General features: G+C 51.4%; 4 protein-coding genes across 13 annotated transcripts in view; 2 read left to right on the plus strand and 2 right to left on the minus strand.

Moving 5' to 3' along the window:
• The window catches only part of EFTUD2 (elongation factor Tu GTP binding domain containing 2), a 46,103-nt gene extending 40,050 nt beyond the window's left edge, over positions 1-6,053 (minus strand). Inside the window, exons 1-2 of one of the 3 annotated variants that reach the window (XM_072780896.1) lie at positions 5,895-6,053; positions 1,781-1,889 (exon numbers count right to left, since the gene is read on the minus strand). In XM_072780896.1, coding sequence (XP_072636997.1) covers positions 1,781-1,885 — 105 coding nt within the window. In that variant the 5' untranslated portion in view covers positions 1,886-1,889; positions 5,895-6,053. Of the gene's footprint in view, positions 1-1,780; positions 1,890-5,782 lie in introns of all 3 variants that reach the window. The other 2 variants (XM_072780898.1, XM_072780899.1) reach the window with 2 other exon arrangements.
• On the plus strand, positions 5,983-10,403 carry DNAAF19 (dynein axonemal assembly factor 19). 6 transcript variants are annotated; one of them, XM_072780909.1, is made up of 4 exons: positions 5,983-6,111; positions 7,309-7,460; positions 8,009-8,141; positions 9,025-10,403. In XM_072780909.1, exons 2-4 carry the CDS (start codon positions 7,318-7,320, stop codon positions 9,475-9,477), a joined length of 729 nt encoding a protein of 242 aa, XP_072637010.1. In that variant the 5' UTR covers positions 5,983-6,111; positions 7,309-7,317; the 3' UTR covers positions 9,478-10,403. The 6 variants fall into 6 exon arrangements, with proteins under 6 accessions (XP_072637010.1, XP_072637005.1, XP_072637009.1 ...); XM_072780904.1 differs by lacking the exon at positions 5,983-6,111 and adding an exon at positions 6,174-6,330; XM_072780908.1 differs by lacking the exon at positions 5,983-6,111 and adding an exon at positions 6,208-6,330 and having other exon boundaries at positions 7,315-7,460.
• A 135-nt stretch (positions 10,404-10,538) lies between these two features.
• Positions 10,539-12,590, plus strand: FAM187A (family with sequence similarity 187 member A). Its single transcript, XM_072780903.1, has one exon. The coding sequence runs from the start codon at positions 10,539-10,541 to the stop codon at positions 11,775-11,777; it is 1,239 nt and encodes a 412-aa protein (XP_072637004.1). The 3' UTR covers positions 11,778-12,590.
• Positions 12,479-22,082, minus strand: GFAP (glial fibrillary acidic protein). 3 transcript variants are annotated; one of them, XM_072780900.1, is made up of 10 exons: positions 21,594-22,082; positions 20,646-20,706; positions 20,356-20,451; positions 19,113-19,274; positions 17,615-17,740; positions 17,195-17,415; positions 16,580-16,623; positions 16,089-16,208; positions 14,727-14,812; positions 12,479-14,055 (listed from the first exon to the last, which is right to left on the minus strand). In XM_072780900.1, exons 1-10 carry the CDS (start codon positions 22,055-22,057, stop codon positions 14,014-14,016), a joined length of 1,422 nt encoding a protein of 473 aa, XP_072637001.1. In that variant the 5' UTR covers positions 22,058-22,082; the 3' UTR covers positions 12,479-14,013. The 3 variants fall into 3 exon arrangements, with proteins under 3 accessions (XP_072637001.1, XP_072637002.1, XP_072637003.1); XM_072780901.1 differs by lacking the exon at positions 16,089-16,208 and having other exon boundaries at positions 21,594-22,081; XM_072780902.1 differs by lacking the exons at positions 12,479-14,055; positions 14,727-14,812 and having other exon boundaries at positions 16,084-16,208.
• Between the last annotated feature and the right edge of the window lie 479 nt (positions 22,083-22,561).

Here is a 22,561-nt window from a genome sequence, read left to right on the forward strand (position 1 = left end):
GCCTATGTCTCTGCCTGCCTCTCTCTCTCTCTGTGTGTGTGTGACTATCATAAATAAATAAAAATTAAAAAAATATAAAAATAAAAAAAAAATTCCTTCCATCATTTTTATCGTTGATGCACATCACACTAACTTGGTAGTTTCTGATGCAGTGCTGTATCTCCATCTTTGAAAAGTAAAAAACTTGCCTGATTCACTTGCTAGCACCACAGTCACTCCCCAGTTTCTTAAAGATGACCACAATGGCTCTCTCAGCTTACCCCACCACTCCGACCCAGGAAATAATTCATCTGGGTCTGGAGACTTGACTACACCTAAAGCTGCAAGATGCTCTCTTTTACCTTACCTAGATGGCCTCAATTTTCTTCTTCTAGTGTTTATTCTATTTTTTTCTTATTTGAAGGGCTTTTTCCCTAATGGAGAAGACAGATGCCAACCAGGACTTTTTTTTTTTTTTAAGATTTTATTTATTTATTCATGAGAGACACAGAGAGAGAGAGAGAGGCAGAGACATAGGCAGAGGGAGAAGCAGGCTCCATGAAGGGAGCCCGATGCGGAACTCGATCCCGGGACTCCAGGATCACCCCCTGGGCTGGAGGCAGGCACTAAACGCTGAGCCACCCATGGATCCCCTGTTCTGCTTTCCTGCTGTACTGTTAGTATCATGCCTCCACTGGTAAGTGGTAGGCCCATCTATTTCTTGTTCATCTTGTTCTGAACATTGCTAACACGTAAAAGCTACCTTTGATATCTTTTGCAAACTTTTTTTTTAAATTTTTTTTAAATTTTTATTTATTCATGATAGTCACAGAGAGAGAGAGAGAGAGGGGCAGAGACACAGGCAGAGGGAGAAGCAGGCTCCATGCACCGGGAGCCCGACGTGGGATTCGATCCCGGGTCTCCAGGATCGCGCCCTGGGCCAAAGGCAGGCGCCAAACCGCTGCGCCACCCAGGGATCCCATCTTTTGCAAACTTTAGACCATTTTGGACTTCATCTGCCATAGCTCTCCTGAAGGGAGTCAAAAGAATCTGTAGCCCACCCCCCTGCTTTTTTAATACTTATTTGAGAGAGAGAGAGAGTGAGCATGTGCAAGCATGAGCAGATGGAGAAGTAGACTCCCCACTGAGCAGGGAGTCCAAGGTGGGGCTTGATCCCAGGACGCTGGGATCATGACCCGAGCCAAAGGCAGACAATGACTGATTGACTGAGCCACCTAGGCGCCCCTGTACCTTACCTTTCTATTGCTTTTATTCATCTTTCAGGAGCTAAGCTTATGAAGAAGTTGCCAGTGCAGCTGCACTTGGAAAAACTGACTACCTTTTCTAAGTTGGTATTACTCATAACTGTCAAAAAGAACGTCAGGTTAAGTGGAAGGAGAGCTACTACCAGATGAACCAGAGATTGTATTACAAAACCACCCCACCTAGGGACACCAGGGTGGCTCAGTCCCAGAGTCCCGGGATCGAGTCTCACATCGGGCTTCCTGCATGGAGCCTGTTTCTCCCTCTGCCTAAGTCTCTGCCTTCTCTCTGTTTCTCATGAATAAATAAATAAAATCTAAAAAAATAAAAAAACCACCCCACTTATGCAACCAACTTATATCACCTTTTGGAACTTTAGTAGCTAAGCTTTTTAGGGGAAGCATAAGACCCCAACAAGTACTCATTTTAAAAGGTACAATGTGAGAGATGTCCACAGGATATTATGGGAACACAGAAGATTCAGTACTTTTTTTTTTTTTAAGAGAAAGAGATGAAAACAGCAATATATTTGTTTTACCTCATCGAGATCTTTGGTCTCTCTGCCCAATTCATCATCATCTTCATCAGAATCAAGCTCTGGTCCAATATAATTCCCAAACTCATCATACAAGTCAGTATCCATGATGCTAAAATTCAAGGAAATGAGGATTAGATTCTGACGAGGTAACTGAAGCTTCTACCCACAGCCCCCGTTTCTAACCTTATGGCTGACCACATCCCTTCACACATCTCTTCAGCTGGACCAATCTACTGACTGCTCCTCCCAAGGCCCTGTTCTTTCCCCTCCTCACTGTTTTACCTGTTGTCCCTGTTTACATTTTCTCCCACTCTTATAATACTAAAAAAAATTTAACTTAAAATAATACCGAGAAGTTGCAAAGTAGCACAAATAATTTTCTTTTTCCTAAATTACTTGAGGAGAAGTTGCTGACACAGTGCTTCATCACTCCCTAATACTTGAATGCAGGAGTTGGCAAACTATGGCCTGTGGCCAATCTGGCCTGCTGTCTGTTTTCATACAGCCCCCAAGCTAGAAATGCTTTTTACATTTTTAAATAGTTGAAAAATATCAAAAGAATATTTCATGATAAGTGCAAATTACATAAAATTCAAATTTCAGTGTCTATAAAAACAGCTTTATTGGAACACTGCCAGGCTCATTCATTTATAATGTCTACGGCTGCTTTCACACTGTTACAGCAAAGTTGAGTAGCTACAACAGAGACCATATGGCCCACAAAGCCTAAAATATTTACTATCTGGCCCTTGATAGAAAAAGTTTGCCAACCTCTGCTTTAATGTGTGTGATTCCTACAAACAAGGACATTTTCCCACATAACCGGAACACAACAATCAAAATCAGAAAATTAATAGTGATGCATTACTACTACCTAATCCACAGACTTCCATTATTAGAACAAACTGGGTTTTTGTTTGTTTGTTTGTTTGTTGTTTTTTAAGTAGGCTCCAAGTGTCCAGTGTGGAGCCTAAAGCCCAGCTTGAACTCATGACCCTGAGATAAAGACATGAGCTGAGACCAAGAGTCGGACACTTAACAGATGGGGCCACCCGGGTACCCCCAGAATGAACTGTTCTAACAATGTCCTGCACAGCAAGGATCCAATCCAGGATGACATGTTTGCATTTAACAGTCATGTGTTTAGTCTCCTATAGTCAGGAACAGCTCCTCAGTCTCTCCTTGACTTTTACAATGTGACACTTTTGAAGATTACAGGCAACTGATTTTTGTAAAATGTCCCTTAATTTGGGTTTCTCTGATGTTTTCTCATGATTGGAGTCAGGTTTTACATCACGGGCAGGAATATCTCAGAAGTAATGCGGTGTCCTTTTCAGTGCATCTCCTATTAAGTGGTACATGGTTTTAATCTATCCCTTTAGTAATGATGTTAATTTAATCACTTGATTATGGTGGTGTCTGCCAGGCTTTTCCAAAGTTACTTGCTTTTTTTTTTTTTTGTAATTGATAAGTATTCTGTGGGTTCTCTCCACTTCAATTACTGAAATTCTATTTAAGTAACAATTCAAATGCCATCTCTTTAAGCTTTTCTAGATCCTTAGTTTCTCACTCCCCTACACTGCTATAGCCTTTTGTATCTTTTTTTTTTTTTAAAGATTTTATTTATTTATTTATTCATGAGAGACACAGTGAGGGAGAGAGAGAGGCAGAGACACAGGCAGAGGGAGAAGCAGGCCCCATGCAGGAAGCCTGATGTGGGACTTGATCCCAGGTCCCCAGGATCAGGCCCTGGGCTGAAGGCGGTGCTAAACCGCTGAGCCACCAGGGCTGCCCAGCCTTTTGTATCTTAATCAACATTTAATTCTGCCTTGAATGGCAGTTAACTACTAATTACCCTCCCCAACAACTGTACAGTTTATAAGTAATAACAGATCAGAGGCAGAGTAAGGGTACGGCTCTGGAGTTGAAAGGCCTAGACTTGTTTTGTTTTTGTTTTTAAATATTTTATTTATTTATTTGAGAGAGGGAGAGTGCACATGAATTGAGGGAGGGGCAGAGGGAGAGCAGGGAGACTGACTTGGAGCTCCATCCTAGGATCCCAGGATCATGACCTGAACTGAAGGCAGACGCTTAACTGACTGAGCCACACAGGTGCCCTGAAAGACCCAGATCTGAATCCTAACTTTGTCACTTACTATGTACTTTCAGGTATGTTACTTCACATCTCCAAATCTATTTCCTCAACTGGAGAATGGAGTGAGTAATCCCCATTGCATAAAAAGTTATGAGATTTAAAACAGTCTATGTAAACAATTTATCACAGTCCCAGGCTCAGTAAATGTTAGGAAGCATTATTTTTTGGCCATTCTTGAATACAGGAACTCTGTGTTCCTTGTGCCTACTTGCCAATGCCCAGTATAGTACCTTGCATAGGAAGGAACTGGATAAATGTTAACTGAATGGAATATTTAATTTTGAGATAGTGATATTTATCTCAAGTAAAGGACTAGCTCCAAGGACTTAAATGTAAATTATTATGGTAACTTTCATTTGCAGAGATTCTTTTTACTTCCCAAGAGCTATCAACATCTGTGCTCGTTTTATTCTCCCAAGATCCATGAAGTGACTGCACACATTTTTATAAAAGGCAGCTTGTAACAAAGCAAGCTCGTTTCTGCTCCAGGGCCACTGCTCTTGAAATTCCCTTCCAAAGGGCCCCTGGGTGGCTTAGTCAGTTAAACAACTACCTTCTTCTGGGTTCGTGGTCTCAGGGTCCTGGGATTGAGCCCCATATCCTGCTCCCTGCTTGGCAGGGAGTCTGCTTCTCCTTCTTCCTCTGCTCCTCCCCCAGCTCCTGCTCACATTCTCTGTCTCAAATAAATTAAAAAAAATTCTCTTCGGAAATGCTCTTCCTGGGATTCCTGAGTGGCTCAGTGGGTAAGTGCCTACCTTTGGCTCAGATTGTGATCCCAGAGTCCTGGGATTGAGTCCCACATCAGGCTCCCTGCAGGCAGCCTGCTTCTCCCTCTGCCTTTGTCTCTCTCATGAATAAATAAATAAAATCTTTTCTAAAAAAAGGAAATGCTCTTCCCATGGATATTTATACCTTGTTACTTCATTTCACTCAGGTCCCTACTAAAATGTCACCGGAGAATGTAACTCTAAAATAGTCCCTACTACACACACTTTCCAACCCCCACTTTCACTGTTTTTTTTTTTAAGATTTTATTTATTTATTTATTTACTTATTTATTTATTTATTTATTTATTATTTATGATAGTCACACAGAGAGAGAGAGAGAGAGGCAGAGACACAGGCAGAGGGGGAAGCAGGCTCCATGCACCGGGAGCCCGACGTGGGATTCGATCCTGGGTCTCCAGGATCGCGCCCTGGGCCAAAGGCAGGCGCCAAACCGCTGCGCCACTCAGGGATCCCAGATTTTATTTATTTATTCATGAGAGAGAGACATAGGCAGAGGGAGAAGCAGGTTCCTCGCTGAGGGGGACTGACCCCGGGACCACGACCTGAGCCAAAGGCAGACAGACGCTCAACCACGGAGCCACCCAGGCGTCCCTACTTTCACCGTTTTATTATTATTTTTACTAGTAGTACTAGACCCTCGTTCACATATTCAGGTCATTTTCACTCTCATTTCCCCAACTAAAATTTAAGCAAGGACTTTTTTTTCACTTGGAACTACGCTGGTACAAAATAAGACCTCCATAAGTATTTGTTGAATGAATGATTCCTACAGCGCACAGAGAAGACAGCTGACCTGTCCACAGTTGCACAAAACTAGTGACCAAATCTCACTGCAACTTCCCGCTATAACGCAGGCTCTCAAACGAATACAAAATAAAGACGAAAGGAGCTCGGTAAAGAAGGGGTGAAGAACGCACAGATGGAAGAGGGAGTAAGACAACGACCTCTGTCCAGGGAAGGGGTTTTTACGGACGATCAACATTTATGCCCTCCCTCCCCACGCTCCCGGAATAGAGGTATGTGCTGTCTTTCCTTTCCCGCTCCACGCCTCAGTTTACCCATCTACAAAGTGAAAGGGGCAGAAAGTCTACAATGTCTCTTCCAGACTGGACATTACTTCCCATCCCGCCCGGAGCAACTTTCTCCGCCGTTGACCGCGCGCCAGCTCACCTGCCGCCCGCTCGGCCTAAAGCTCCAAGTCCGCGCCCGAGACCGCGCTTCCGCACCACGCCGCCGCACCGCTGCGCCCGCCGAACGGAAGGACCCCGCAGACGCCGCCGTCGCGTTGCTGCCCCGAGGACAGCCCTCTGCCTGAGGACCGGCTAGGAGGAATGCCGGCCGCGGATCCAGGAACCGGCGACGTGGAGTCGTAGGCCCCGAAGCCAAGGTGTGGGCTGCTCCAAAGAGACGGACGCCTGAGGAGGCACGAATCTGGTCAGGCGCCTCGAAGCCACCCTGAAAGGGGGCCTTCGGGATGATCACGTGGTCAGGCTGCTGGAGCAGTTGCTGAGCAACCACGGCTGCTGGGCGTGGTCTACGCCGAGCCGTGCGGTTCTGGTGGTGCGACTGAGTATTCTCAAGGAAAGCAAGGGAATCTAGGCCTGAGGTCCTGGGGTGAAGGGCTGGGGGGCGGAGGGTTAGTTGTTCTCTCTCACCAATGACTGGGGAGGGCTCAGAACTGGACAGGAGCCGGGACACCTGAGTTCAGTTCCCGGCCTACCCAGCCCCTCCCCCTCCTGGCCTACTGCGCTGGGGTAGAGGGAAAAAGCTCTATGAGGTTGCTAGCAGACCTCTTGCTTCCCTGCCCCGTTGATGATGACACCACCACAAAATCTAGCTCAACGCACCGAAAGTCTGAGGTTCAGAGAGGTCTCATAGCAAGTAAATGGCAGAGCCACTACTAAAACCTGCATAGATGATTTCCCTGTAGAAAGGATCAATCAGCCTCACATGCAGAGGCCGCAGAAGTACCAGGGCAGAACTAAAGCCATTGCTCAAGTGACCTGTGCTCCAATTAGTCTGAATAGAGGGATCATTGAGCCCCTTCTCTGCCACTTCTGCGTGATTTCGTACTTAGTCCTTGCACCTGGTTTGGGTGAAAACTATCATTCCCCATGACAAAATTTAAATGATGGGTGAAATTTCATCCCTCGGCTCAGGAGCATAGTTAACAGTAGTTCTGCTTTTGTGGAAGTTCCTTTGTCATAGCACCTCACTATAGAGTGAGCCCATGTGGAAGAGAGAAGGGACTTAGTTCCAAGATCCAAATGTCGCCTCAGTGGAAGCTCCAAAATTGAAATGCTTTCAGAGGCAGAGAACAAAATTACCACTGGAAGCCGAACTGCAAGTAAGAACTCTGTGTTCTATTTCCAGTGACAAGTCTTAAGCAACTCCTCACTGTGCAACTCAGCTCCCCTCAATAAAGTAGTGGAGATTTAGATTGTTGTAACACCCTCCAAAATAAGTAGAAAGATATCCCAAAATAAGTGCTTTGGGATCATTTTGCAGGCTGGCAAAAAATGCAGACACGTCCTTCCCCCTGATACATGTCATCCACAGATGTCCATTCCCTTTGCCTTCCTAGAAACAGGCCATGGAAAGGAATGACATCATTGACTTCAAGGCCTTGGAGAAAGAGCTGCAGGCTGCGCTCACCGCTGATGAGAAATACAAACGGGAGAATGCTGCCAAGTTACGGGCAGTGGAACAAAAGGTGGCTTCCTATGAGGAATTCAGGTTGGCTTAATGCTGTTTTTCTCAGACCCTCCCATTACAATGGATGATACTGGGTAAGAGCATGTGCTTTGAAGTCAGACAATTCTGGTGTCAGTGCTGGCCCTGCCTTCTGCTACCTGTGTGATTTATTTTTCTTTAAGATTTTATTTATTTATTCATGAGAGACACATAGAGAGAAGCAGAGACATAGGCAGAGGGAGAAGCAGGCTCCTTGCAGGGAGCCTGATGCAGAACTCGATCCTAGGACCCCAGGATCACGACCTGAGCCACCCAGGTGCCCCTACCTGTGTGATCTTATGCAAGTTATTTAACCTCTTGAAGCCTCTGTTCCTCGTGTGTAAAAGAGAATAACCTATTTTACAAGTAAATAAATTATTACATGTAAGATTTCAAGCACAATATCTGGCACATGGGGGGTGCTCAAAAACTGTCAGCCACTGTTGCTGTTAGGTTTCGCTGGTAGGTTTCACCTCTGTTAGGCAAAGTCCAGCCACCTCACATCCACAGATAGCAATAAGACTATGCTCCACTCTGTCCTTTGCCCACAGGGGTATTGTCCTTGCATCACATCTGAAGCCACTGGAGCGGAAGGACAAGATAGGAGGAAAGAGGACTGTACCCTGGAACTGTCACACTACTCAGAGAGGGACCTCTCAGGATGAGGCCACTGAAATCACCCAGGTAGGTGAGGCCTAGCCTTTTCAGACCAGTAGGATTCTCTGCTCTGAACCTCCAATCTGGTCTTCTTACAATACATAGTTCTTGTTAAACCGACAGAGGCAGGTTTCTGTCTCCAATTCCAGAAAGAAAAGCAACTAGCAGATGATGAGGGTGAGTTAAACTGGGCAGAACAAGTCAGAAAGGTGACCGGGCTGGATGGCTCAGTGGTTGAGTGTCTGCCTTGGCTCAGGTCATGACCCCCGGGGTCCTGGGATCAAGTCCCAAGTCAGGCTCCCTGTAGAGAGCCTGCTTCTCCTTCTGCCTGTGTCTCTGCCTCTCTGTGTGTGTCTCTCATGAATAAATAAATAAAAATCTTTTTTAAAAAAAGGAAAGGGAAAGGTGGGTTAGGCAGGTCTTCTCCACTCACTCCTTTGACTTGTGCTCCCAGATCAGATTTGAGTTGCTCTGCCCCCGGGTTATACAGTATATAGTGTAATGATCCTGTGGCAATGTTAAGAGAGAGACCCAGTCTGTCAGATTTTTAACACTTGCCTTGAATTCCTTTTTGTCTTTCTGAGGTGTCCAACCATCCCCTCTGCCCTGCTCAGAGTAAAGCCTGACTTACACTCATAGAACAGGGCTAGGTCCACATTCATCAATGGGAAAATCGTGGTACACCTGAGATTCTCAAATCATGTTCTGGGTTCCTTGGGCCCTCCTTCCCTATGCCACTCCCAGTTCCCTGATCTGAAAACCAGGTTCACAGGGACCACAGCCTACCCAGTGCTCAGAGAGCAACACTAGAGCTAAGATGAAAACCCACAGGCTCCCCTCGCTGTCACTGCCTTGTTGGCACAGAGCAGCTGGAAGAGCTCAGGACTTCCTGTCTTTCCTTGTGATCCAGGTGAAAACACTTTTCCAGCCTGAGACCTCCGCAGAGTTCTACCGTGATTGGCGGCGGTATTTGCGGAGTGGGCCAGAGCGCTACCAGGCCCTGCTGCAGCTCGGAGGTCCAAAGCTGGGTCATCTCTTCCAGACGGACGTGGGGTTTGGACTTCTAGGGGAGCTGCTGGTGGCACTGGCTGATCATGTGAGGCCAGCCGACCGGTTGGTGGTACTAGGGATCCTGCGCAGCCTGGCGGGCACCGGGCGCTTCACTCTGAACCTGAGCCTGCTGAGCCATGTGGAGAGAGAGAGCTGCAGAGGCCTGTTTCAGAAGCTGCAGGCCATGAGTGCTCCCAGATCCACAAAGGGGGGCTTCAGCCAGGTGGAGTGGGGTCTGGAGGAGCAGCCTGGTGTGCTCCAGGAGGAGGAGAGGCTCCTGAAAGAGCTGCTAGGGGTATACCGGGTGGATTGATGGGGTCAGTTGCCTTCAGAGGACCCCAGTGGCCCCTGAAAGCATTTTTTGTTTGTTGAAGGGGGCTCTTCAGGACTGTAATGAGAAGCCCACACCTAATCCCCTTCTCAACTTGGAATTTTCAGAGCAGATGCGGGAATAGAATCTTCCCCATTTCTCAGGGCACCCTGGAGGCTCAATATTCTGTACTATGTAGATCAACAGGATGGACAAGGGCCCAAGAACTTGAAAGAATTTTGCTTGCCATCCTTAGAGTCTACCAAGCCTCCCATAGGCTCTGAGAGATTAATGTGTGCCCAACCAAATGCTGGCTATACCCGTTGAAGCCTCTATTCAAAATAACAGTAGTAGTAGTAATAGTAATAATAGTAATAAATAAGAAGAGGAAAGAAAAGAAAAATAAAAAACAAATTCATTCATCTTCCATGGTAAACAAATACTGATCTCCACAGCTCTTAACAGGAATACCCCAAACCAGTGAATGGACATTTAACTGGCAAATAATCAAATGCTACCTCATTGAGGTATACTATTTCCTCAGGGGCTGAATTCCTGCGCTGGGGAGCCTGGGAAAGCCCCAAGCCATCAGCTTAGGTCTGGCCAGCCTCCCAGGCTTCAGATGGCCAGATATGCAGGCAGGTGGGTCTTCTTCAATTCCTGGATTAACCAAAGGGAAGACCTTTCCACTAACCAGGCAGGCAGGGCCTGAAGCAGGAAGGCAGAGATTTTCCTGTTCTGGCACCTATGCCCTTCTCATTCCGGTTTCTCTTGACCCATTCTTGGGCGAGTGCCAGTGTTCTAGAAAGGGGAGAGAGGGCTAGGTTCTAGAATGGTTTTCCCTTAAGATCACATCTGGAACCTGAGAAGGGCATCTTGTACATCAGCTGGGAATAAATTGCCTGGCCTTTGGCCACTTCCTCTGTAGATTCTTGCTTCTCTTCCTGGCTACTTAATCCTTTCTCATATAAATACCCACTCCTGGAAGTGATTTCTAGAAGTCCTGTAGGCCTTTCAGTGCCTTGGCTTTGCCCTGCCCCCCCTGACCATTGCCTCTTGTGGGCATGAACATGGCCCACCCCACTGTGCTCCTGTGGGTGTGGGGGAGTCTCCAGGCCTTTGAACTTGTGGAGAAGGAGAATATTTTTCAGAGGACCCCTTGCCCCGCGTTTCTGATATTTGACAATGCAGCCTACCTGGCCGACATGAGCTTCGAGCTTCCCTGCCACTGCAAGCCTGAGGAGGTGTCTGCTGTGGTCTGGTACTATCAAAAGCACCTGGGCAGCCGCCACACCAAAGTGCTGACAGACTTCGACGGGCGGGTGCTGACAGAGGAATCCCAGGTGCGTGTGGGCAGCGACATGCTGGTTCGTTTCAGCATCCGCATGTTCAGCCTGTTGGTTTTCCGGGCCCAGCCTGAGGACTCGGGCTTGTATTTTTGTGGCACCCGCAAGGGGGACTACTTTTATGCCTATGATGTGGACATCCAGAGCAGTGAGGGAATGGTGGCCACCTTCAAGGACCAGGGCCAGGAGCCCATTCCAGATGAGCACCGCGGGAACCTCCACATCTTCACCACCTTCTGGGAGTGGACCCCTTGTGACCGCTGTGGGGTGCGTGGGGAGCAGTGGCGCATTGGCCTCTGCTACTTGCAGAGCCCAGATCTCTCCCCACGTTACCACAAGACACTGCCTGATGTGGTGTCCTGTGGTTCACAGGCTGTGCCCAGAAAGCTTCGGGCCCAGACCAGGGAGCATACACCCGAACTACTGGTTCAGAGCTGTGTGGTGCCCTGTGAGAAGAAGGTTCAGGACGGCCTGATGGCCATCTTCAGCTATGTGGCCAAGGTGGGCAGCCGGCCCTGGGTGCCTGAGGTCCCCATTCAGTTCCATGAGCAGAGGCTAGGCCATGGACTCATTATCTCCTGTCCTGGGTCCCGGCCCGAGCACGCTGTGGCCTGGGACAAGGACCACCAGTACCTCTACCGCACACAGTACCTGAAGGGCGTCAACAGGTCCATGAGAGTGTTCATCGACCACGGCAACCATCTCCACATCCGTTTCACCCAGCTGAGTGACCGGGGCATCTACTATTGCTGGCGGCAGGGGGTGCGGGTTGCAGGGTTCCGACTGGGTGTTGCATCTCGGGGCAGCTACCGGGTCTCATTCTCAGACCCGGAGACTCACTTTGCTATGGAGCTCACCCTACTAGGCTACCTGTTCATCACGGCTGTCTTTGTCACCATTCACCTCTGTAGGTGCTGCTGTTACTTATTTCACTGTTGTCCCAACTTCTCCCCTTAGATCCCCCTTTTTTCCCCACCTCTGAAGACCAGCTGTGCTCAGATGTGTTTGTTAAATGATGCCGGATGCCTCTGGGTGGGCATCCCAGGCTGGGCTGTGTGGCAAGGGGGGTGTGGACAAATCTGTTAGTTACAACCTGCTCCTGGCAGGTGGAGAAGCCTGAGGCAGGTAGGAGATGGGGGGCTGAGGCCAGTATGGAAGTAGCTAGGGTGCACGTCTTCCAACTTCACGCTCAGAGAAGGAAGAAGTGAACCTAGTATTTATCAAATGGCCTTTTTGATGCTGGAACAGTGTTTGAGGTGCTTTATTTTCTTGTCTTGGAGGATTGCTAAATAGGCGCTGGTTGAATTAGGGGTAGCAGGGAGAGGAAGAGGGAGTGGGGGAGCCTCATATATGTTCTTGTCTCCACAATGGCAGGTTTGAGGGAAAAGGTAGAGACTCGTATAGGAGAAATGGGTGAGGAAAGTGGAGTTCAACATCAGGGTTTTTCCCAGGGCTGGGGACTGAGTGAGAAGAGGGGCAGGGGGCACCAGGGCTGCCATGGGGAGCATGGTTAGAGCTGGGATTTGTCATGTGCCTGCTGCTTGGGGGTTTGGGGTCCCAAGATGATCAGCAATAAGAAGCAAGTTGAGTCTTGCCCAAGGCTACTTCCTGCCCTCTCCCCCAGCCCCAGCCTCCCCTGAAAAGATCAGAGTCCACTCTGGGAAAGGCCACAGCAATTGTCTTTATTTACCTTAGTAAGTAAAGGCTGCAGTGGTACCCCGAGGGTTAGCAGCAGCAGGTGGCAGGAGGGAGTGAGGGGAAGGGCACCAGGTCTTGGAAAGAGGGAAGGACTCTCACTTTTCTGGCCTTGGAGGGGTGAGGAGGACCCTGGAGCGGACCCTCTCAGCCCTATTTGTGGGCACAGATAGTCCTGTGCCTGCCCCTCATCCCCAGTCTTCCCATGGAAAGCAGAGCACAAACCAGTCTTCATTCTGTTTGTGCCTCCATTCCCCAAACGATAAAATATAGTGCTACCTACAGTATGAGGGTACATTTTGCATTGGAGTAGGAGGGGAACCACAAGAGCCCTTGGGTTAGGAAAAAACAGCAGGTCACTGGAGGGTGGGAATTATCTGATGTAGGACAGTGGCTTCACCCAGCAGTGTTACTGGGGTTGGGAGGCAGCAGCTACAGTGGCTCAGAGATCTGGGTGGGGGAATTATGCAGCAAGGAGGGAGGCTTTAAAATAGGAACAAAGTGTGCCTTGCCCCTGGGGACAGCAGCCCCTCTCTCTAGTGTCAGCATCTTCAAGAGGATGAATCACTTCCTTGATTCCCACGACCCAGAGGCCAAGTGTATCTGGTTGCCCATAACCCCCTACTCTGATGTCTAGCATCATCCTAACTGCCTCCTCTACCTTCTCCTCTTGCCTCCCCTCCAGCCTTATGGAGGGAGGATTCCTGGGCTTGACCTCTCTGTATCCAAGCTAGGGGCCAGGCAGCCCCCCTCTACTCCTTCCCAGCACCCCATCCCTCTCCACTTACACTATAGATCCTCCAAGTGCTGAGAATCAAGCTCCCACACGCCCATGGCATGCCCAAAGCATGCCCACATGTCAGCTCAGTGGGACTGAGACATTTGAATTGTCACTCAGGAGGCCCCTCTGGGATCTGGGCAGACCAGGCATTCTGTCTGGGGACTACTCCAAGTGGCAGGATGTCCCCACCCAGTCTCAGACTCCTCAGGGTCAGTCTAGAATAAGAAACCTCTGACCAGGGCTATCTTGCCTGTGGGGAGTTGCCCTTCCTGTCTGAGTCTCTGTTTTCCTCCAACAGCCTGAGGAAACTCTAAGGCCCACTTCCCAGATACCCCCAGGGACCTCCAGTTCTGGCAACAGTTGCCATGACAACAGGGATTAGGGCTATGGAGGGTGATTTATTGGGTCCCCTGACCTCAACTTCTTCCTCCCACAGTTCTAACCCAAGCTGCTGGCCACACCCCTTCAGACCACCCCTTTGGGTGGGGAGTGACTTGTTAGTTGGAGTTATTGGGTGCAGGGTAGGTGCCCTCTGGCAGGCCTAGTACCGATGGAGCCTAGAGCAGCAAGCTAGCATAGAGGTGGAGGGACGAGGGGAGCAGCTGGGGCAGGTGGGAACTCAGGTCTGGGGAAGTCAGCTATAGAGGAGGGGCAACAATCCCATCCGCTCAGACCCCTCAGGCTGTGTGGGACATGGACCACCAGGTGGGTCCTGCTTCACATCACCTCCTTGTGCTCCTGCTTGGATTCCTTAATGACCTGCAGGGTACAGAGAGAAGTGTACAACAGTTAGGGGCTCACACAGACACCAGGTCCACCACTGCTAGGCTATGCGACCTTGGAGAAATCCCCAGCTTTCCTGGGTCTTTCTTTTCTGTGATAGTAACCAGAACCCCCTCACACAGCTGCCAGGAAATGAGGGAACACTTGCAAGCATTTAGCACCATGACTGGTCCATGATGAACTGATGTGGTAAGTTAGCTAGCTGCTGTCACTGGCGTGGCAAGGAGGGGCTATGCCAAATCCCCCCTTCCTGTTCCTCTGGCAGGTTCCTTTTATCAAGCTGGAAATTGAAAGCTGGGAGTGAAGGCTACTAACTTTATTTTCCTTTCTCTCTCTCCCCAGGCTAGAGTCTGAGGGCACCTGAGTCTGAGGGTACCTGAGTCTGAGGGTGAGACAGGGAGAAAGTCCAAATCAGGACTCCATCTGGTGGCCTAGACACCCAGGGTCCCTAGAACTGCCAGTGGAGGGGATTGGGAATTGAATTATATCCCGGTTCCTTCCCCTCTTCCAGAGCCTCCCTGGGAAGCTCTTCTGAGTAATTGAGAACCTTCTATGTGCCAGTTCAGGCTTTCTTCCAAAGTCTGGCCTCGAAAATTCCTGGAGGCAGCCAGAGCCTGATAGGGCCAGAATCTCCGATCTGACCTTACCTCTCCATCCCGCATCTCCACGGTCTTTACCACAATGTTCCTCTTGAGGTGGCCTTCTGACACGGACTTGGTGTCCAGGCTGGTTTCTGCAGTCATGGGGACAGGAGGCCCCTTGTTGGCTCTTGGGCCACTAAACATCCTCCCCCACTCCCAGCTTCCCTATGAAACCCACAGTTTTGGGAATTGAGTATGAAAGTCTGTCCAACCAGGCAGAGAGGGCTAGGCTCTTTCAAGGGGGCTGGAGACCCCCCAAGTTCCCACAGTGCTAGGCAAGACCTAGCTGTTCCAGCCAGTGCTTTGCTCACTTCCCTGGCCTGGCTGCATTTTGGTCCCTCTGCCAGCTCTGACCTGGCACCTGGCTTTCTGACAACCCAGTGCTGTGCCGAGGAAGGAACACACGGGCTTTGAAATCAGGTGGGCCAGAGCTCGAGTCTCAGCTCAGCCTCAAGGCTGTGAGCAAGGTAATTTACCTCTCCCAGCCTCAGTTTCCTAATCTGCAAAATGGGGGTGATGGTATCTACTTCTCTAGGTGGGAGCAAGGAGTCAGTTTACTGAAATAATACATGTTAAGTGCCTAGCACATACTAGTGCTCAATATACACGGGTCCCTTTCCTGTTCCCCTTCCCTTCTACTTCTCTCTGCCACTTCTCTGGTCCCTACTGACCCTTTACTGTTTGGCACTTGGCAGTATTACCTTGACCTGCTCTGCCTGGTTAAACTTCCGATGCTGAACTGAGCCCCAGGACATGCAGATCTAGGGTTCCTAGATTTCTAGAGCAGAATTTTTTTTTCCCCTTAGATAAGAATCATGTGAGGGCCACATACAAGTAAGAAGTAATTTAGTTTCCCCCCCCCCTCAGAGAGAAAAATATAATATGTCACTCTCACTAATATTTAAAATTAAGAGAAGGGAGCATAAAACTTTATTCACTCCAAGAGCAGCAGTCTAGGGGGAAATACTCCTCTGGGCTGAATCAGCACTGAGCTGAGCTGTGGAGCCTCAGGGACAGATGTATTGAGCAGAGAACCTGGCCACCAGGCACGGCAAAACCCAAGGGGCCCTCCCACTGATGGGGAAGAGGTGAGGCAGAGGCTGGCATTTGCTCAGAGGCCCCAGAGCATCTCGTCTGAGCACCAGAGGATATATCACTTTGAACACCAGCCAGCTCTGCTAGTTTAACCAACATTTACCCTGTGCCAGGTCCTGGGCTGGGCACTGAAGTTGCTGGGATAATGACACAAGCATGGCCCTTTAGGGAAACCCGAGAGGAGGGAGCCCAGGAGGGCAGGGCAAATGGGCCTGGTGAGGCTTGCTCCCTGTCAGGCTGAGAAATGCACCGTGTCAGAGGCAGGCTGCTAACCGAGAGCCGGCGGGGCTCCATTTACAATCTGGTGAGCCTGTATTGGTATAACTTGTATTGTGAGGCTTTTGAGATGTCTTGTGACCTTGTGACTTTCCCCTTCTTTGGTGCTTTTGCCCCCTGTAGTGACAAGCAGTTAAAAAAAACAAAAACAAAAACATAAAACACTTAGATGGGCAGAGCTTGCTCAGGGATCTGCAGACAGGACAGAGATGGAGACCTTCACCCAATTCTGCTGTAGGATGGGGTGGCAGGGTTAGGGAATGGGACACAGGGCAGAGCAGGACAGGAGCAGCTGCAAGCCCCACCTGGAATGCTCTGAGCTGCTGTGTTCTGGCTGGAAGCTCTGCGGTGAATTATGTAGGCCCCCAAGGAGAGCCCTGGACCGGACCCCTTTGCCCTGGTCCTCAGCCCCAGGCCAAAGCAGCTGCCCACACTGGGGGAGGGGGCAGGAATCCAACACCTTGCCCACAAGGCCCTGCTGTACTGACCTCGGATCTGCAAGTTGGAGAAGGTCTGCACGGGAATGGTGATGCTGAAAGATAGCAAAGGTGGAAGAGTGACCGGGCTGTCCAAGGACATCCTTGGGGCCAGGTCCCGGTCTAGGGTTATCAGGACAGCCTCCAAGCTCTTCTCTTTGCCAGGAAGAGCTGAGCCCATCTCCTGGCTTTCCCCAGCAGCCTACATGCTCCCTGGGGCTCCAAGAGTCTGCAAGGGGCTTGGGTGTTGTCTGCCAGAGGCACATCTCTGTTTGAAAGAGTGGAGGCCTGGAGGATGGCAGAGGGGGAGAGGAAGTGGTGAAGAAAGTTCTGAGGAGGCAAAAGAGAGGGTCAGGGGAAAAGTCCAATCTTCATTGGGAGGGTGGGGAGTAAGCCTCTTAGTTTGGGGGAGGTAACCCAAGTCCTCACCCTATGACCTCACCGACACCAACTGAATGGAATCCATTAATTCATTCACCAAACATTTATGAGTACCTACTGGGCACTGGGATAGGAGGGGGCACAACACAAACTGAATACGACAGTCCCTGATGGAAGCAAGGAGACTCCAGGGAGGGGCAGCAGGGAGGACAGCCCTCCCCAACCACGCCCCCGGTGGCCTCTCACCGGTTCTCCTCGCCCTCCAGCAGTTTCCTGTAGGTGGCGATCTCAATGTCCAGGGCCAGCTTGACATTCAGCAGGTCCTGGTACTCCTGCAGATGGCGGGCCATCTCATCTTTGAGGTTCTGTCCCTCCTCCTCCAGCCGGGCTAGTGCCTCCTGGTAACTCGCCGCCTCCCTCGCATGGCGCTCCTCCTGCTCCCGCATCTGCCTCTCCAGGGACTCGTTCTGCAGGGTGGAGCCGGCAGGTGCCTCGGGGAGGGATCACTGCCCGCCCCCCCTGATCCCCAGCCTCCCCTGTGGCTCCCCGCCCAGTAAGTGTGCAGCGCCCCTGCCCTCCGTCCTGTCCCCGCCCCTGGCTGGCAGGTCCCCCAGGCTCAGGCTGGCGCACCAGCATCTGCCCCGCTGCGGCCCTGCCCGCGCTCACTGTGCCGCGCAAGGACTCCAGGTCGCAGGTCAAGGTCTGCAGCTGGCGACGGTAGTCGTTGGCCTCGTGCTTGGCCTGGCGGAGCAGCTCGGCGTTGCGGGCAGCGGCGTCGGTCAGGTCCGCGAACTAGGGCGGAGAGCACTAGTTCTCTGTGGAGAACTGTCGAGGAAGCTGTGCGGGCTGGTGGGTCTCTGGGAATTCAGGGAGATGGCCAGGACCCCAGGCTTGGTGTCCAGGTCTCCCCGGGACTCCGGCCCTGGGTGGGATTATTCCCAGTGACCGTGACCCATGAACAGAAGGCTCAGAAGGCCTCTGCTAGGGCTCCGGCAACTAGCACAGTGCCTGGGCAGGGAGTGAAGAAACCAATGGTGCTGGCAGCGGAATCCAGAAACTCCTGTGCTGGCAGCCTTCCAGGAGTCTGAACCGAACCCCCCCCCTCCCCACCGTGGACAGGGGTTTCTGGTGAGCAGTACCCTGGGTTCTAAAAGTCCTTTCTCCCCCTAGCTGGCAGTGAAGCTCTCATGGCTCCATCAGGCCTTGACCTTCTCAGAACCATCACTGGCTTCTGCCACTCACACTCCTTAGCTCGGATGCTGGGCTGGCATCTCTGGGCCCCTGCCTCTCTGTGCTTTCTTACCCTCGGAATGCTCCTCCCCTCTTCTTTTCATGTTCTTTGGCTGCCAGTCTTTCCTAGCCCAAATGCCCTCCCTTCTATGGTATGTTCCCCATGTTGCATATAAGCTGCCCAGCAGTGTTCTCTCTAGACATCATATTTGGGTGCACATCACATCTCCCTGGTTTGACAGGTCTCTGTATCCTGGGCAGTGCTGACATGCAGTGGATGCCCAGTGACCCAGGATACAGACAACAGAGGCATCAAGAACGCAGGCTCCCAAGTGTGATGGCTAGGGTTAGACATCCAGCTCTACCACTTAGGAACTGTGTGACTTTGGTCAAACTAGTTAACCTCTCTGGACTTCAGTTCTCTCATCTGTCGAGGAACACTACTTTCTTTGTAGTAAGATAATGTATGCAAAGCACAGGGCCTGGCATACAATGTTGGCTAATAATAGTAATAATAACAATAATAATGATAGTAATAGTAATAAGTACTTATTGGAGGAGCACATGGGGAACGCAGTTGGTTTAGCATCCGACTCCTGGTTTCAGCTCAGGTCATGATCTCAGGGTCATGAGATCCAGCCCTGTGTGGGGCTCTGCACTCAGCCTGGAGTTTGCCTGAGATTCTTCCTCCCTCCCTCCCCCTCTGCTCCTCCCCCTACTCACACTCTCTCTCAAATAAAATCTTTTTTAAAAAGTACTTATTGCAAGTAATGGTGACTGTGTGACCCTGGGCAAGCCCCCTCATTTCTCTGGTGAAGGTCAATGACCTGGAGAGGATCCTCTCCTAGCTTCCCCCACCCTTATTCCCTGATTCTCTTGTATAGAGCCAGTAGGGCTCCCTGGAGGAAGCAGCCTGGCCCACAGTCAACGCTACCTTGGACCGGTACCATTCCTCTGCCTCATGCATGTTGCTGGATGCCATGGCCTCGTACTGCGTACGGATTTCTCTTAGGGCTGCTGTGAGGTCCGGTTTGGCCACATCCAGCTCCACATGGACCTGCTGCCGGGCCAGCTGCTCCTGGAGCTCCTGCACCTCCTGGCCAGGAGAGAAGGGATGCCAGGGCTTGGGGCCTAGGCTGCAACTGGCATTTCCCCACAATATCATGCCCTTGCCTGCCTGCCCCTTGGACATTGATGTTAGCTAAGGGAAATTGGGCAGTCCTATTAGAGGAAGTGGCATGGCCCAGGCCAGGGGAGGCAGAGGGTAGTTTGGGGGCCTCATGGTGTCCTCCTCCCAGGTTCCACCAGGCAGGAGCACTGAAAGTGTGCCTGTGTTCTTATGGAGAGCAACTGAGTCCCTGTGGTGTGGGTGTGTCTGCAGGGTCCCAGGTTCCATGGCATCATAGATTATGAATCTATAATCTGAAGTCAGATCTCAGTGGTGTCTTTTTAAAATGAGTGGCTCGGGCAGCCCTGGTGGCGCAGCGGTTTAGCGCCGCTTGCAGCCCGGGGTGTGATCCTGGAGACCCTGGATCAAGTCCCACATCAGGCTCTCTGTATGATGCCTGCTTCTCCCTCTGCCTGTGTCTCTACCTCTCTTGCGCCCTCTCTGAATAAATAAATCTTAAAAATAAATAAATAAATAAATAAATAAATAAATAAAAATAAAATGAGTGGCTCGCATTTAAATGGAGACAGGTGGCAGTGGGGGTGATGTCAGAGAGACTATGTGACCTCAGCAAGTCACATATCTGGGCTTCGGCGTCCTCCTCTGTGAAAAGGAAATAATACCGGAAGGGTTCCTATCACACAGGGCTGTTGTGAAATAAAAAATGGGGTGGGGCACCTGGGTGGCTCAGTGGTTGAGCGTCTGCCTTTGGCTCAGGTCTTAATCCTGGGGTCCTGGAATCGAGTCCCACATCATGCTCCCCATAGGGAACCTGCCTCTCCCTTTGCCTATGTCTCTGCCTCTCTATGTCTCTCATGAAGAAATAAAATCTTTAAAAAAAAGGGGGGGGGGCAACAAGTTCTGTTATAATTCTTAGTAAGTGGTGTGTGTCTATGGATTTCATCAGGGGCTAAGGATGCTCTCTTATCTCTCTGTCTGTCTCCCCTGTGCTTATTTTCTTTCTGTCTGTCTCTGTCTCTATCCATTTCAATCTCTCTGAGGGCCTTACCTCATCGTGGATCTTCCTCAAAAACCGGATTTCCTCCTCTAGAGACTCAATCTTCCTCTCCAGATCCAGACGGGCTAAGGTGGCTTCATCTGCCTCCTGGAGCAGGGAGGGACGAAAGGCTGCTCTGACCCCAGACTCCTTCTCCCCACTCCCATGTCTTGTCTGGTCCCTCCTTCTGTGGCTGGGGAGAGCAGCACATTGCTCTGGAGGGCTGGGCTTAGGGGCTGTGTGAGTGAGCTGCCATCAACTCTTTACCCCCCTCCCCCATCCCTCCCCTCCACCCCCCTCACCTGTCGATAACTGGCCAGGTTGTTCTCAGCCTCCAGCCTCAGGTTGGTTTCATCCTGGAACCTGGGGTAGGGGGACACATTCCCGGGTGTCTGCCCCAATCTCCCTGGAGGTGGCTGCCAGAGAGACCCCCACCCCTACCCCTAGGCCCAGTGGAATGACAGGAGGAGTGAAGGGCAGAGGGTCCCAGACAGAGCCTTGGCCAGGAGGGTGAGCAGATAAGGGCCTGTGCTTTAACTCATTACTAAAGTGCTTTATCAAGGTTGGTGCACCTGCTCCTGCTCACACAGGCACTTTCACCAACATACACTCACTGCTGCATGCACACTCATCTTCCTGTACTTGAGGGCACACATGCCTGCCCTGCCAGCTCAGCAAAACGCCACGTCCCTGGGGTTTCCTCTGACCTTTGGAAATAGGTTTATTAGAATCTCTACTTCACAGCACTGCAAGCTAAAGTGGCTTGACCAGGATCATAAGCTGGTGACAGGCAGTATCACCTGTGTTTCCAAGCCAGGCTCACCTGCTCTTTTCCTCACCTCCTCCTTTGCCCCAGAGCCCCGTCCTCCTAGTGAACACCAATCTTCCCTTCCCATTTCTCCACTCCACGGGCTCTGCAAGGGCACCAGGCCCAGCGGCAGCGAATGAAACATGAAGACCCTGCCTATGGGGGTCCCTGACTCTTCCCACATGGCTTTCCCCAAAGGGGAGGTGCTGAGAGCACCGTGGCTCCTCTGCAAGAGGTCTTTGGGAGTCAGATCCTTGGGACTCGGCCTCCTCCCAGTCCCTCTCATCATCTTGGGGAGCAAGGACAGCCCTCCCCTCCCGGAGATGGGTAAACAGAGGAGCCAAGGATCACAGAGTCAGAGGCTCCGCCTGAGGTCCTGGGCCTGCGAGGGGCGGGCGTCTTCCCTGCTCCGGAGGTCCCTCACCCCGGGCCCCCTCCTCACTTCTGCCTCAGGGTGCCCAGGTCCTGTGCCAGATTGTCTCTCTCGACCTCCAGCCGGGCGCTGTTGGCAGTGAGTTGGTCTAGCCGCAGCCTTAGCTCTCGCAGCTCGGCCTGGTAGACGTCGGCCAGCTTGGTGGGCTCCTTGGCCCGCAGTTGGTTCAGCTCAGCAGCCAGAGCCTTGTTCTGCTGTTCCAGGAAGCGCACCTTCTCGATGTAGCTGGCAAAGCGGTCGTTGAGCTCCATCATCTCGGCGCGCTCGCTGGCCCGTGTCTCCTTGAAGCCGGTGTTGAGCGCCGCGGCCAGCGAGAAGTCCACCCGGGTTGGCGGCAGCGGCATCCGAGCCACGGAGGGGCGGGGGCCCGGCCCCAGACGGCGGCCGGAGCCCGGGCCTCCCCCCGCCATGTCCCACGAGGAGACGTAGACGTAGGAGCGGCGAGCGGCCGAGGCGACCCGTCTCCTCTCCATGCTGGCCCTGCCCGCTCCCGGGAAGTGAGGGCTTTATGGAGGCGAGGGCTTGCCTGGCACGGCCCCGGCTGCCCCTGGCAACGCCCCCTGGCATGGCCTGAGGGGGAGGGGCTGGGCCGCAGCTCCGGGGGGGCTCCTCTCACCCCACCGAGGTCACTGTGCCCAGGGGCTGGGCCTCGTGGGCACGCCAACCCCAGCCGGGTCACAGACAGAGGTGCTGGTGGGCGATGCCTGGGGCCTGATGCTCCATCTGCGGCCCTGACCACTTAGGCAAGGAGGCCCTTTCTCTGGGAAGTTGGGCCAAGAAAGGGCTGGATTAGATGACCTCTGACCCGCTTTCCACCGCTTTCCACCTCTTAGATCCCATAAAGCAGGCCTTCCCGGCTCAGCACTCCTCCTAGTGCCTGCTAAGTGCTGGAATTTGCGAACAGCAAATGTGTTCCATACTCTCAAGAAGCAGCCCGTGTTACAGTGCTGAGCCCCGATCCTAGTGGACTGTTGGAC

The sequence above is a fragment of the Canis lupus genome, chromosome 16 (genome assembly GCF_048164855.1).
Source record: "Canis lupus baileyi chromosome 16, mCanLup2.hap1, whole genome shotgun sequence".
Taxonomy (NCBI): Eukaryota; Metazoa; Chordata; class Mammalia; order Carnivora; family Canidae; genus Canis; species Canis lupus.

Bases quoted from the DNA above. Each gene is read 5' to 3' on its own strand.
- DNAAF19 (XM_072780909.1), top strand. From the start codon at position 7,318: ATGGAAAGGAATGACATCATTGACTTCAAGGCCTTGGAGAAAGAGCTG. The intron at 7,461-8,008 runs GTTGGCTTAATG...CTTTGCCCACAG, and splicing joins GCTTCCTATGAGGAATTCAG to GGGTATTGTCCTTGCATCAC. The intron at 8,142-9,024 runs GTAGGTGAGGCC...CTTGTGATCCAG, and splicing joins AGGCCACTGAAATCACCCAG to GTGAAAACACTTTTCCAGCC.
- FAM187A (XM_072780903.1), top strand. From the start codon at position 10,539: ATGAACATGGCCCACCCCACTGTGCTCCTGTGGGTGTGGGGGAGTCTC.
- GFAP (XM_072780900.1), bottom strand. From the start codon at position 22,057: ATGGAGAGGAGACGGGTCGCCTCGGCCGCTCGCCGCTCCTACGTCTAC. The intron at 16,209-16,579 runs GTCAGTACAGCA...TTGTCACTACAG, and splicing joins CTCCAACTTGCAGATCCGAG to GGGGCAAAAGCACCAAAGAA. The intron at 14,056-14,726 runs GTAAGGTCAGAT...TGTACCCTGCAG, and splicing joins TGGAGATGCGGGATGGAGAG to GTCATTAAGGAATCCAAGCA.